Source organism: Zootoca vivipara, chromosome Z1 (genome assembly GCF_965207765.1).
Source record: "Zootoca vivipara chromosome Z1, rZooViv2.hap1.1, whole genome shotgun sequence".
In the NCBI taxonomy this organism is placed as follows: domain Eukaryota; kingdom Metazoa; phylum Chordata; class Lepidosauria; order Squamata; family Lacertidae; genus Zootoca; species Zootoca vivipara.
In genome coordinates this window covers 16,316,257-16,331,746 of record NC_142583.1, presented here as the reverse complement: position 1 = coordinate 16,331,746, position 15,490 = coordinate 16,316,257, and the positions used below count along the sequence as shown (strand labels likewise).

General features: G+C 41.9%; 1 protein-coding gene across 12 annotated transcripts in view; it reads left to right on the top strand.

Annotated features, from left to right (window-relative positions):
* The window catches only part of ATP10D (ATPase phospholipid transporting 10D (putative)), a 54,701-nt gene that overhangs the window by 34,170 nt on the left and 5,041 nt on the right, over positions 1-15,490 (top strand). For 6 of the 12 annotated variants that reach the window (XM_060278876.2, XM_060278873.2, XM_060278874.2 and 3 more), the window contains 9 exons: positions 487-593; positions 2,254-2,380; positions 4,736-4,920; positions 7,066-7,363; positions 9,380-9,456; positions 10,440-10,565; positions 11,637-11,837; positions 12,810-12,890; positions 14,966-15,070. In XM_060278876.2, the coding sequence (XP_060134859.1) occupies positions 487-593; positions 2,254-2,380; positions 4,736-4,920; positions 7,066-7,363; positions 9,380-9,456; positions 10,440-10,565; positions 11,637-11,837; positions 12,810-12,890; positions 14,966-15,070 (1,307 nt within the window). Of the gene's footprint in view, positions 1-486; positions 594-2,253; positions 2,381-4,735; positions 4,921-7,065; positions 7,364-9,379; positions 9,457-10,439; positions 10,566-11,636; positions 11,838-12,809; positions 12,891-14,693; positions 14,846-14,965; positions 15,071-15,490 lie in introns of those variants that run through there. The other 6 variants (XM_088660905.1, XM_060278875.2, XM_088660906.1 and 3 more) reach the window with 5 other exon arrangements.

Sequence of the window (15,490 nt, the reverse complement as noted above, 5' to 3'; positions counted from 1 at the left end):
TCCAGGAACGCCCTTAATAGTCTTACAAACTAAGGGTGGTAAAAGGCACTCATAACAACTGAGGTCACTTGGGCCTCTAGCCATTGGTGTATTCTGATGGAGATATTGTATTATGCCACTACATTTTACACGAGCTGCTGCCTCACTCTAGGAAAACCACGTTGATGATCAAGGAATCTCCACCACCAGGCAAAAGACCTGCCCAATGCAAGGGCCAGTCAGTCAAGTTCATTTACCGTTGGTCAACACAATAATGCAAACAATATTTTGGTACATTTTAGCATAACGGGGCCCCAGGGCACTGGACTCCATAGGTTGCACGAGTAGCACCTGTCAAAATTTATTCCCCTATTATATCTCAGGTTCCCACTCAGAATATTTTACAAAGCTCCCCCCCGCCGCCGCCGCCCCCCACTCTCAGGAATTTGATCCTTTTACATAGAATAACATTTAATGTTACCTGCTTTTCATTATCTCAAATCTCAGGTATTAAAAAGATTGACGCGCAGATGCAAAGAATTAAGAGCAGAACTCAGATGCATTTGGATGAGTATGCTGCACAAGGACTGCGCACTCTCTGTGTAGCTATGAAGGTGATATTTCTTTTAATGGTACAGAATTGACAAAACCTCGGTGCCAGCAATAAAACTGCTAGCACATTTGCAAAGCTAAGCAGTGTCTGGTGGGGTTTCAGATTGGATGGGAGGCCATTGTGTTGAGATTCCTGCATGGCAGGGAGTTGGGCTAGATGACACTCGTGATCCCTCCCAACTCTACAATTCTTTGATTCTGCTTTTTTTTTCTATTCTTGAAAGAATAGGGTGCTATTTATTTTACAGTGCATTCCTAAACCGGGTGGAGGATCAGCTGCCGCTTGCAAAGACCTACCATCTATACCTTCAGAGCTATCTGCGGGTGTAGCGGAAGGCTCCACAATTGCTGTGGTCCTTTGCCAGCTCTTCTCTGCTGGCGGAGAAGCACCTCCGTTTCTTCCTAACTCCTAGCCAGCAGATCTAGGGTTTGGGCTCGTCCAGTTGGGCAGGCACCCTTTTCTCGGTTTAGGACGTAGTCAAAGCACTGGTCAGCAGATTATATATGGAATATATAGAATTTTCAAACATCTCTGTCTCCACGATCTGTGTCCAAACCACAGCTGAAAGCATATGGATACGGTCTGACCACATGGTTCCCCATCACAAACTGATTTCAAAGGAAGGGCAAGTTCTTTTTCTACAAAGGGCTGGTTAAATGAAGCCACCCCCATCATTTAAATGAATGGGTAAACTGCAAGCACTTTCTTTAGCTATTTTTTCGTATCAATAGTGAGAGTTTTTAGGAGGTATTTGTTGTTATTTCAAGCCCATTATTTTACTTTCAGTAGATGGCAGTGGAGGATAGATGGTTACATAGCTTGAATGTTCCCCAGGATTTTGCTGTGAAAACCTTGGTTTGACATAAATTGCATTTGTCGAGCAGTGCTGTGCCAGAAAAAAAGTTCACTTCGAGAAACAAAAAAATAGGGAACTTGACTGTTTTTTGGAGTTTGTTGTAATAGTGGAAGATGCCTGTCTCAGTCGTATAGTTCTGTAGCCAGCCCCATTATAACACACCCTGTTATTCCCTTTACATGAAATGTTTTTTTAATTCCTGCAGCACCCCCGTTCTCTCAAATACTGAGCTTGGTAGTTATGTAAGTGACATGGGGCCACCTCCAAAATACTGCAGACTTGGTGTGTATGTATCATTGCTGGGCATACACTCAGTTTATATCCAACCTGAAATAATTCAGCCAGTACATGGTGCTGCGAGGGAGAAAGCAGCAAAGCCCACCACATTTGTTGAATGCAGTTCAGAAAACACATTTAAAAAAAGCAGGGATGGGTGCTTTGATTGCCAGATGGCCAGTCTAGGAGCTCCAGAGTAACAAGGCGGAAGGAAGGAAGGAAGGAAGGAAGGGCTCTGGTGTTTGATGCATCGTGCTTCTGAAAATGGATAGCAAGTTGTCGCCTCCCACCTTGCGCCAAATGATGCTGTCTTCTTGCTAGCCCTTAACTCCCCCCCCCCCATACCTATTGGTATAATTTCTACACCTCTCCTTCTACACCTCTCCGTCAAAGGGACTCTTAAAGAATCTGGATATATAATTTGCTTTAGAGAGATGGAATGGTGTGAACTCGTTTATTATTTTAAAATGGCTTTATTTGTATGACTTTGATCAGTACTGGTGATGTTGGCTCTTTGCTCATTTTGCAGGTGTTGAGTGACGAGGAATATAACGAATGGTTAAAAGGACATTATGCCGCAGAACACAGCATAGAGTGCCGGGATGATATGCTCCTTGAGTCGATGCAGAGGCTTGAGAACAAATTAACACTGCTTGGTGAGTTGGGAAGAAGATTGTTGTTGTTTTGATAAACTCCTAAATATATAGGCTCAAACCTGATCAGTGAATGCAGCAGCATCAAATGCACTTAGCCCAGTGGCCTTGAGCATGCTTAACGTTTGTGTTGGACTGTGTCCCCGTATCACATAAATTCCCTGAAGTTGCAAAACTATTCTAAACATTGGTTTTGCTGCTTAATGGGGTTTGGAAGGAGGAGCATAAATTTTTGAGAATAAAGAGTAGACGACTTAGGTGCAGTCTGATGGCTCCTGGGAGCATTCTCTGGAGGCGAAGGTGCCGCTGTGCCACCACTGATTGCCAGCAAAGCGTCTCCAGAAATTGGCACTCATGGCGGAGACAGCAGGGTGTATGGGTGCCATATGGGTTTCTGCCACCTGAGGGTGTAGCTTCGCGCTGTCTAATGGCTGGGCTGGCCCTGACTTGGGGGGGGGCATCCCAGGGGCTATCAGATACCACAAAATTCCCCCTCCATGGGCCGAAAGGGGAAGGCCTTTGCAAGGAGTGCTTCTGATCAGGATTCCAGACATTGCATTCCATTTCCCCTCCTTCCACCCAATTTCCCAATTTTTACCCTCAGCAGGTATCTGAGGGTACTCAGTACTCATCCAGCTGATTCGGTAGGGCAGGAGGAATTCCATCCTGAGAGGTTCCCCCCTGCAAGGTGGTTTTTTGTTACTTCCACCTCACCCGTGTGTGTGAATAGTGCCACATTGTCCACAGAAGGACCAGCACTCAAAGAAACTGAGATTGCTGTTAGGATGCATGATTTCATAGGCTATGATTCTGTTAGAGAAACTACTCCCTATCCTTTACGGTTCAGACCAAGGCACCACAAACTCATCCTGGTTCCATGTTACAGTGGACGCTCGGGTTGTGAACGTGATACGTGCGGGAGGCATGTTTGCAACCTGCAGTGTTCGCAACCCGCACCCCTACGTCTGTGCATGCGCAGTTCGCAATTCGGCACTTCTGCGCAAAGCGCAATTTAGCGCTTGTGTGCATGCGCCGAAACCCGGAAGTAACCTGTTCCGGTACTTCTGGGTTCAGCGCAGTGCGCAACCCAAAAACACCCAACCTGAAGTGTCTGTAACCCGAGGTATGACTATATTTCTCCTGATTTCTCAAACATTTCGGGAAATTCTCTCACATGTAAAATCTGTTAGGTTGTGATACATAAGTTGATTCCTCATCTTTTACCTCATGTTAGGAGTTGGGAATTATAGCCACTTTGCCCAGAAACCTTTGGTAATTGGAATGGTAATAGGGCTTTTGCAATCCCACTTGAAAAAAAAAAAGAACCTTAAATCTCAGCATATTTTTGCTGCTCAGCTCTATATACCCTGTTTCTCATATTTTAAGACATACCCATAAAATAAGCCATAGCAGGATTTTTAAGCATTCAAGGAATATAAGCCATACCCCGAAAATAAGACATAGTGATAGGCGCAGCAGCAATGCCGGCCGCGGCAGGAGGAGGAGGAAAAAAATAAGACATCCCTTGAAAATAAGCCATAATGTGTTTTTTTGAGGAAAAAATAAATATAAGACATGTCTTATAATATGAGAAACACGGTATTGCCACTCCTAAGTGCTGAGTAGTATTTATGCTTAATTGCATTTTTTTATTATTTTCTGCTATTGTTATTGATTCGATTTATATCTTGTCCATTATCCAAAGATCCTAGGGCTGTGTACAAAATTAAGAACATAATTTATGTAGCATAATAAAAAAAAACATAATACAGAGCCTAATAGTAGACAGAATAGTAGTAGTAGTAGTAGTAGTAATAATAATAATAATAATAATAAATAAATAAATAAATAAATAAATAAATTTATACCCAGCCCATCTGGTTGAGTTCCACCAGCAACTCTGCACGGCTTCTAACAAAATATTTTAAACACAATAAAACATAAACATAATAATAAAATAATCATAACAGCCCCCTCCTATGCATTTAGCAGGCCATATATTATTGAATGGCCAAGGGCCTGGGTAAAGAGCAACGTTTTTGCCTAAATATGTGTAATTATCTCTGGGGAGAGCATTCCACAGATGGGGAGCCACCACAGAAAAGGCCCATTCTTGTGTTGCCATCCTCCAAACCTCTCCGGGGGCAGGGGGGGGCAGCACAGAGAAGGGCCTCAGATGACAAGCGCAGGGCCCAGGTCAGTTTGTATTGGGAGTCGCAGTCCTTATGATATTGAGGTCCTGACCGTTGTAAGGCTTTATAGATCAGCACCTGCACTTTGAACTGGGCATGGAAACGAATTGGCAGCCGGTGCAGAACAGTGCAGTTTAACCTAATCACACTGATTGCTGCTTTGCAGGTGCCACCGGGATTGAAGACCGATTGCAGGAAGGTGTTCCAGAAACCATAGATGCACTCCGAAAAGCAGGAATTAAAATCTGGATGCTGACTGGTGATAAAAGTGAGACAGCCATCAACATAGCACATTCCTGTAAATTACTGGCGCCAACTGATACCATCTTCGTCCTGCAGTCTGATCACCTGGTGCGTGTGGCATTTTGCTTTTCCTGTAGCTGGAACTGTTTGCATTGCTGTATGACCAACCGCAGGGCCAGAAAAGACAACAGCAACAAACTTATCCACCAGACCTCTTTCGGTTTTTGCTTTGGGTTAATTCATCTTGCAGTTGTCTTTCCAATCTTGCCCCACTGCTGCTGCTGCTCCTTTCCTTTTTGGCCAGTGGCATCACACTGGTCTGTGCAGCTGGGGTGTCGGCAATGTGTCACGGTTCCCTTCGCTTCTAAAAACTGCAGCTTTTTGTAGGGTGACCTTTATAAATTCAGTATTTTCTGCTAAATGTGAGTGTCTAAGCTGTAAGGCTTTGTACAATTGTACTCCTGAACAGAAGCATAAGTGGTAGTTAATTATTTAAATGCAGCCCACCAATTCATTTGTCCTTCCGCCTTGTGCAGAAAGTTGACACACTGCAAAACGTTGTTAAAATGCTTCCAAGGGCTAAATGCTAAACTATACTAGCTCTATGGATGTCGGACTAGGAGCTTTGTCTTGGAAATTGGAACAAGTTCAATTTTTGTGAGTTGCTCTTTGTCGTATCTCCCTGCAGCCGTGTTTGATTACCATTAATGTGCTAAGAATTATCTCATTAAAGTGGTATTACATGCAGCATTCCAGAAAGTTAATCTACTTACATTTTCTAATGCAGAAAAATCTTGGTGTTTTTGTGTTCTCTCTTAAAAATAGTCAGTGTTTTCAAATGAGAAGCCAGTTCCCTTTTATGTGATGGAAATATCTTTATTCACATTATCCAGTACTAATCCTAGCCATAACTTGTTAAAGATTGCTTGAAAATTGGGACAGAGAATGCTTTGCCGTTAAAAAAAAACCAACAGGTTGAAAAGAATATTGTATGGTGGCCGGAATGGATATTTGGTTTGTTAGAAATTAAGGCCTTTGTTTTCACAGATGACTCACTTGAGGACTGATGAACTAATCGCAGTAAAAATGTTGTCTAGACAGTGTTATGTTTCTTTTAATTGTACATTCATAAAATTGTAGAGTTGGAAAGAACCTAAATAATCATCTAGTCCAACCCCCTGCCATGCAGGAATCTCAACTAAAGCATCCATGGCAGATGGTTAGATTTAATTAGGATTTTGGGGGGGAAAGGTCCTTTCAGTTCAAATCCACTGTGCATTATTGAGAAAGCAGCATACAACTTCATGTACAGCCCCCATTCATTTTAGTGAGGCATGTGTCTATAAACTCTCAGAAATTTCCCTTGCACTTCTTCAGATCCCATTTATTTTAGCTGAATTACGTTAAGATGAGTTTATTTTATTTCTAGAGTTCTTTAAATAAAAAACCTAACTACTCACATGCATATGGAGCACCATTTAATAATATAGCCCCTTCCATTAATCAAATTTTTTAAAAACATATTGCAAGAGATATCTCTTTCCAGTGTTTCCTTCAGCCATTGGTTCCTCCCCCTAGCTAAATGTAAACTCTGTGTGTGGCTCATTTCTTAAGCTTTTAACAAACCCCTGCTCATCGCAGTGAACTGCTTTGTCTAAGCCATGGTTTATTGCAACAGAAACAAGACGTATTGAGCCTCAGAATTTTAAATGCATTCCTGCTGCAGACATGAACAGAAACTTTTGTTTCCATTTTGATTAACCATATTGTTGCTTCATCTGAACCTGACAAACAGTGGCTTAAAATATGTTTGAAACAAGCCAAGTTCAACGCATGGGTTCTGAAGTTGGCTCCTTTCCACAAACCACAGTTAAGGTAGACTACAGTACATAGGGTTTGGACGTATTGCAGTTAAGAAAAAATGGAAGTAAAAGCTTCTGATCTCATGGCTGTGCTGGAAAGGGAGGAGTCATCCCTTTGGCTTATTCCCCTTCCATCATAAACCGGTTTATGGTACTATCCAAACTGGCCCAGAATCTTTGTGATGATGGCTTTCCCTATCATAGCATTGCAGATCTTTTGCAGAATTAAAAACGATGGATCATTTTCATTAATTAACGCACTCAAGATACATCTATAGCTGACACGCTGTTAACAGCCATTGAGATGTGACTTGTAAAGTGAAGCTTTAATAGGTACTTATAAGAATCTGATCCTAGATAAAAAACCTGCCAATGCCCTTTTCCCAACCAGGATTCCTGTTCGTTGAATATAGACAAGATTTTGGATGAGATCAAGTGGAAAGAAAACTATGAGGCAAACCATTTGAGAGTCCCAAACTCATCGCTTGGTCCAATTCCACAGTTCACTGCTTCCCTAGTTGTAGATGGAGCTACATTAGAATTTGCCTTGCATGACAGCATGGCGAGGAAGTTCCTGCAGCTCACAGCACGTGTACGGGCTGTCATCTGCTGCCGAGCCACCCCTCTGCAGAAGAGCAAAGTGGTAGGAAAGATCCGAAAGGAACTGAAGGTGATGACAATGGCTGTAGGTGAGTCATCTCTCTCTTGCAAGGGAGCAGCATATATGCTAGACAACATCATCTTTGATTTCACTGTAAAGCAGGGATGGGGAATATCTGATCTCCATCATCCTTGACCACTGGCAATGCTGGCCGGGGTTGATATGAGTTGTAATCCAGCAACATCTGGAGAAACACAGGATCCTCACATCTGCATTAAAGGTACGTTCCTTAGGTTTTCCTTGGGATAACATAGACACAAACCAGGGCAGTCCAGCAGGGAAATGGTAGAATGTGGCTGTAGAATCCCAACCGGGATCTGCTAGTTGAAAAGCCCTGCTGCTCCATAGAGACAGACAGACAGCAGACAGACAGACAGACAGACAGACACACACACACACACACACACTGATGTAACAACTAGATTAGCCAGGCATTTTCACTCTAGTTGCCTCCTTCCGATTACAGTAAACAGGGAAGCTTGCACTATGTACGTCAGAATATTTTCAACACTCTCATTCAGAGTAACAATTTCAAGGTGACTTCGTATGTATGTGAAAACACCACAGTGGGAATTGTGAGTGAGTCACACTTCCTCTGTCCAAACTCTTGGGATTATTTGCAACCGGGGAGTGGGGGTTAGCATGCATTTCTGGCGACCACGTACCTTTCTCCTGCAGCCCATGTTCTACATATTTGGGAGATAGGTAAAAAGAAGAAGCATGACTCTCACCTCCATATAAAGTTCACTTGTTTGTTCAAAATGTTTTTGGCCCGCCTTCCCATTATAAGAGCACCCACGGGACCTCCCATGGATGCTAATTGCAGCAGCAGAACATCCGTCCCATAACACTAGAATTTGTGGACATACAATGATGCCGAATGTTGGAAGATTCAGGACAGACAAAAGAAAAATACTTTGTCACACAACACACAGATAATTCCACAGCTAACTCCCACAAGAGGCCGCGATGGCTTTCAATGTGGATGGCTTTAAAAGAGGATTGGACAAATTCATGGAAGATAAGGCTGTTCATGGCTGCTAATCCTGATGGATGTGTTCTAATAGATTAAGATAGATTAGATGGGCTACTGGTCTGATCCAGCAGGCTCTTATCTCAAAAGTGCTCATAGAAACAGCTTTACCTGGCACCAAAACATGAAGCATTGGTGCCTGTTTTCCTTTGCCCGGGGAGGGCATTCACAAAATAGATGCCATCACACCGAAGGCCATCAATATGTGATGCTGTCGTCATTCCCCATCTGTGCAGGGTAGTAATCCTATTGGTAAGCCTCTGAGGTAGATCATGAGCTGTGTTGGCAATATAGTTTTATTACACTTTTCAAAAAATAGTAATGCTTTTATTAGTTTTTTTTACATCAGATACACTAATTTCATATGATAAAAACATTTCTCACAATACCCAACATATATAGATGCAGGTATAATGCAAACTTGTAATTGCCCTCTAGATCAGTGTTTCCCAACCTTGTGCCTCCAGATGTTTTGGGACTACAACTCCCATCATCCCTAGCTAGCAAGACCAGTGGTCAGGAATGATGGGAATTGTAGTCCGAAAACAGCTGGAGGTACAAGGTTGGGAAACACTGCTCTAGATAAATAGCCACAAAAACTATCAATAAATATTGCATATTTTATAAATCTGCTCTCCTAAAATATTCTCATTATTACATTAAATATGCCAACATGAACCCTCTATCTTCATGTTGCACTTTATGGTCATTTTAATAGTGCAGCCTATAACTTGACAATAATTCTAAAACTGATGAACAAACTAGACATAAATTTGTATTTGACGTGCAGCAGCAGCAGGGGAGAAGCTTCCTTTCCTCTTTTGATGTCTGCAGTGATAATTACCAGCCCTCGAAGCTGATGACATTTGCACTTGTATTTAACATCGCATCTTGTCAGGGCATGAAATTCCAATATATTTTTCTCTTTCGTCAAGTCTGTGTGCAGTGCAGTAGCGTGCCCCCGCCCAAACCAATTTCACTGCAACATTGTTCTTTTCCTTCTCGTGGAAGGTGATGGTGCCAACGATGTTAGTATGATCCAAGTTGCTAATGTTGGAATTGGAATCTGTGGCCAAGAAGGCATGCAGGTAGGACAGATTGAGAGAACTGTAAATGGAAGCAGTGTTTGCGTATAGATTGATGACTGTGAGACCCATGACACTTATCGTTAGCAGAATATATTGTTAGTGAAATCAAAAGCTGAATACCCCAAACCCTAGAATTTGCAAGAGATCTTTGTCAGTAGAGCTGATCTATTGTAAATACAAGTACCATGGTGCTGTAGGGAAGCTGTGGCGCAATGGGACAGTGTGTCTTGACTGTTAACCAGACGCTTGGTGGTTCATGCCCACTCAAGGATGGCTGTGGACAGAATTCCTGCATTGCAGGGCGTTGGATGACCCTCATGGTTCCATCCAACTCTACAATTCTATTATTCTATTGCAAGGGCCTTGAGAGCCATATTTACACTGTATTAGGTTCTAATATGGACATATGTTCCTAAGAAATCAGATTATACTCCAGGAGAATGTTCCTTGAAATCAGAGGAATTTCTACAACCATGGAGCAGGTTTGAAGCAGTTTCAGGTAGATATCTGAAGATGTTTGAAGCGGATTCATTCAGGCAGCTTTAGTTGTCACAGAAGTCACTGATTCATGGGAACAGTGCAATAATGTATGAGTTGGTCATGCAAAGATATCTGTTCAACAACTTCCTTGATTTGTGAGGAACCAAAATATGTCCTCGTGTTAAGAGGGTGGATTAGTTGGCATATAAGAGACTGCTCAATAAATGATGATTGACGAGTGTGGGTCCGAATCAAGGGAAAGAGAGGATGAGTGGAGGATGAGTTAGAAAGGGAGACAAGTATAGCAGTATACACAAGACCATGACTTCTACAAGGAAACATTTGTGGAGACAATTATTTCTTTTTTTCTTTTCTTTTTTGCCAATTGGCTTCAGTGGGATGTAGGAGTGTCAAGTAACTCAATGGTCAATGAAAACTCCTGACTTCATTATGTAGCTATTTTCTCGGTTGCTGTATTTCATTTATTTCATGTTTGTTTTCAGGCTGTGCTGGCAAGTGATTTTGCGATTTCTCGGTTCAGACATCTCAACAAGCTGCTGTTCGTACACGGCCACTGGTGTTACACGCGATTAGCGAACATGATCCTTTACTTTTTTTACAAGAATTTGGTATGTAGCTTCCGGGGATGCCTCAATGGGTTTGACCTTTTGGAAGGACAGTTTCTTAATGATTAGAAACAGATGAAGGACACTAGTAAATTCTGTACTCTGAATCTACAGCAGCAGAAATGGAGTCTGCCCACCCGCCTTGGGTTAAGGGTCACTGCTCCAGAGGCATTTATAATAAATTTAAATACGGTCTATGCCAAAAAGCTGTCTGTCAGCACTAATAAGGTTGTGACAAGTTGGCTCCACTATTGAAACCTGCAAATTATCAAAGGATTATTTTACGCCATTTCTTCCTGGGGAAGTGTGTCTGAAGTAGACAGGCCTCGCCAGTTTCAATGTTGAGCATGAACTTTGAGGTTTACTTCTGAGCAATAAGAACTCAAAGTAAGTTCATTATGTTATGGAGTTAGGACAGAGGCAAGCAGTAACCACATTGTAACTCCTGTAAAGCTCAGCTGCTTTGCCACTCAAGAAATCCCCCCCCTTGCAGCTCTAACCACTGGAGAGCTGATAGTCTGTAACCTCCGACCATGGGATAAAGTAAGCATTACTAAATATTTGTAACTATTTGAAATTCTGGGAAAGCAGGAATCACTTTTAGCACTCATCTTAACAAGGCTAGAGGCTACAACCAGCCCTCTCTCCAGGCAGTTGGAGCTCTCCATGTTAACAGTGGTTGGTGTCTTACTGGTAGTCAACATTTTCACCAAATTATCTTAAGAGTTTGGTGCTGAGAAAATGCAGTATTTGCAATCCTGAGCCCTTAGTACCATTTCTGGGGTGACAAATTTGTATCATTGGCATTCAACATCCCTGTAGCCTACTATAAGAACCATTTGACATTGCAGTTCTTTCCCGCAAAGGGGCAGAACTGTATGTCAGTAGTGGAGCATGGAAAAGGTCCCAGGTTAATCCATGTAGGGTGGAAAACTCCCAAACTCTGGAGAGCTTCTGCCGGTCAGTGTAGCCAAAAGTGACCTATGCAGACCAATGGTCTGACTCAGTATATATAATTCCTGTTGGCTCTTGTTTAGATTCTCACCTTTTAATTCCCACCTCTGTTCCTAACAGGCATATGTAAACCTCCTGTTCTGGTTCCAGTTCTTCTGTGGGTTTTCAGGAACAGCCATGACCGACTACTGGAGTTTGATTTTCTTCAATTTGCTCTTCACATCAGTACCACCTGTCATTTACGGTGTTTTGGAGAAAGATGTCTCCGCAGAAGTCCTGTTGTACTTGCCAGAACTTTACAAAGCTAGTCAGAGAAATGAGGTATTTCTTGGCTTGTTACAAATATTTGAAAGCTGAAGTGACATGTTCTCTGTTGTGCATTCCTTACCAGTTAAACGTGAACATTTGCCCCCTGTTGAATAATCTGGTGGAGATGAAAGGCATTATTCTTCACTGGCTTTACAGCCAATGAATGTAGGTGGCCTTAGGAGGGCAACGTAGTTTATACAAAAACAGTCATTTGATGGATGCCCTGTTACCATTTTCTACCACGTAGACTGCTGTTGCTTATTTGTGTTTCTGCAGCATGGCGAGGAAGGCCTCAGCAGAAAAGTGGGAATATTGTATGCTGTGTGGTAGACATGCATGCTATCAAAGTCAAGCTGAAACTCTCTAGGAGGGGTTCCAGATTAGATCGCTGTACTGCCTCACCAGCCTGAGATGGGGCCACCCCTGCAGCTCTGACAATGAGTATCTCTGGTTGGTTGGTTGGTTGGTTGGTTGGTTGGTTGGTTGGTTCGTTGAAAATACGACAGATTTCTTTTACTGAACCAATTTTTGTTCAATGAGGTTCAAACTCTTCCTGCCTGACCATGGTATTTTTGGTAATTTAAAAGCTGCATTTTTATATACCGACAAGTGTTAGTCTTATCACTAGGCTCGCCTTCTCCCTTTAATCTCTCATTTGTGACTTGGGCATCTTGCAGACTAGCTCAGGCTCTCTCACTGAAGGTTGAGACCTGGATCTTGGCTGGTGATACTGTATGTGTGAGCTTTTGGAAGCCCAGTAAGGCATTCAGGCGTCCAAACATGCAGAGAAGGCAAAATGACTAGAATCTGTATCTTCCCAAACTATGAGTGGAATTCAAAATAACCCTCTTCTGGAGGTTCTCCTGAACCCCCTTAACCCCATTTAAGAGGTGGGGGGAGAAGACCTGTTGCAGAAGTGCTTGTGTGGGGCTCATTAGGTGAATCCCACCCTCAATAAGTGTTTCTCCTGTCTTTCCTTTTCAGCCATACCTGTTTTCAACCTTCATAATCAACTTATTAGATGCTTTTTACCAAAGTCTAGTTTGCTTTTTTATCCCTTACTGGGTAAGTGTTAGGATATTTTACTCCTTTGTCTCTAGCTTTTATTTGCTTTTTTGTTTGTTTATTTGCATGCTCTTTAAGCTTCCTCCATATTTTAAAAATATGGAGGGCTTACAGTACTCATGATCTGGAATACAAGCACAGAGGACTTTCGGTGGGGGGAGGGTATGGCAGATTGAATGTCTTTTGTCGGCAGTCGGCGGAGATAATTCCGTGATAATTGATGGTAGCCAGACGTAAGCTTCTACTGTTGAATTCACTCTGGGGAAAGGGTGGATAGGGGGCTAACCTCTGATGTGCTGAAAAAGCTGTTTTCTGTGTCAAGAGACCAAGAAGCTGTCAGCTCCTGGGAGCTCTGGTGGGGTTAAGCGACTTAAGAACCAAGGAGTCTACATGTTGCCCAAAAGCCACACAAGAGCCCTGATGTGCATGTGATGTGCAAAAGCCTCTTTCTTAATTATTTCTGGAAAGTTATAATTTATAACTTGGATAAATTTATCCATCTGCCAGTGAAGATTTACATTTGATGCATGAGCTGCTTTTGGGCTTCAAGTAGAAGGGAAGGGAAGTCGATTGTTAAAGGGTTGAAGGCAGAACCAAAAGCCTGTTTTAATGGCTTGAGGCAAGAAAGTTGCAAATGAACGAGAGAGTTCTGTGTGCCAATAATTTTTATTTCATGTTGTTTATTTTTTTTTCTCAATGAAAATGTTGCTTAGAAATAAAAAGTAAATGTGTCACTTGATACTTCCTCCATGGGAATTTCTCTATCCTAATAAGAGATATGGCTGTGAAGATCTTAAGGTGAAGACAGGAGATGTAATGAGACTGAATTGTTAATAAGATCATGAAAATTCAGTCTGGCAAGTATACCTATATTTGGGCATTCCACTGACTGTTGGCATCCTTCAGCAAATGTTTGATGAGCAAATAAAATTGACTAGAATTAAAGTTCCAATGGGGTCTAATCCAGTGGGGAATGAAAGTAAACCAGGAATGAATGGAATGAAAGGCAGAATCAGAGACGATACAGAGACTTTGGAGAAGAATATAGATAAAGGTATGGCAGAATCAGAGAGTGAAATAGTTGAGTTGGAGGGAATAGATGGCGCATTGGAAAAGTCCTTTACACAAGTGTTTGGAGGAATAAAACAGCCATATGGTGTTGTGATTCTGGAGGAGTAGAATGGAGACATGGATAGACATCTGGATCTGGCATTGATAAGAGCTGAGAGAAAGAGCTCTGTGTAGTGAACTCAGTGGGATAAGGTACTCTGGTGCTTTTCTTGGGAAAAGAATGGAAGGGGTAATTTTTTTAGATAAGGATGGAACACAACAGGAAATGGGAACTGAAGATACAGAACGGTGCGGATTAATGGATACATAACAAGAAAAGAACTATGGAATAATATCTCAATATATGATCACCATGGAGAGACTCGTACATGGACAAGGATGGAAATATTTATTATTAATATGGTAGACTGCTTGTTGAAGGCAAAGTGGTTATGTTTGATTGGAGATAAATCATTACATATATTTATTAATAATAATAGAGAATCCCTTTTGAACTTCTTGTGTGAAAAGAAAAATGAGTGAATTTCACACATTTGAATCTGAAGATTGGAAAATATTAACAGAAAGCAGAACAGTTGGATGTCATCCTAGGGCAAATGTTACAATTTTTTTCCCTTTAATGTAGTGGGCAGATGTAAAATCAGGAGTCCTTTTATTTTTCTTTGTTATTTTCTTTTTCTTCTCCCCCCCCCTTTTGTGTCCTCTGCTCTGAGCCATTTTTGGGGGTCCAAGGAGGTGTATGGTTGGTGGCAGACCCCTGAGTGAGAGACAGGGAAGTGAAGATCTCCCAGGCTGAAAGTCTGGGAGAAGAAAGCTCCCAGGTGAGAGCTGGGAAGGTCCATCATTTTCTGTTGGAGACAAGGATTAAGAGCTACATTTAAGTGAACACTTAAATGTTCTTTGTTTTTGTTATTTAGATTAGCTTCTTTGATCTTATTGTCTCATGAAAAAGCGGTGAATACAATCACAGAGTACATAAACTTTAAATAATTGTTCCTTTGCAGACCTACAGTGGCTCTGATATAGACCTCTATTCTTTTGGGTGTCCTATTAACACCTCCATGTTTTTTACAATATTGTTACACCTCGTGATTGAAAGCAAATATGTGGTGAGTACATTGTTCATTCTAAGGTTCACTTCACATATTGCTCTTGGACAGGGTCAAATTAACATTTATCATCTCGTCGCATGATGGATGTTGATGCTTAAATGTACCTGCACAAAGTGTGGGGTGGTATTTGCAGTGCCACAGCAGTCTTCAGTAGTTGATGAGATAGATACCCATTCTAACTGTGTGAGTGCACAGCATTTGACATGTTAAATGGACACGATAAAAATCATCTTAGAATGATGTTGCCATGTCCAAAACTAACGTGAGAATTGGGCCAACTCTTACCAAAAGTGTTTTCCTTCTTTTATGCCAGTATTGAGGACATGAGCTGTCTTGCGCCTCACCCCATAGGGTCCATTCTTTAACATTTGTGGGCGAGTTCCCTCCACATGAATGAGTGTTCAGGGTGAAAGCTGA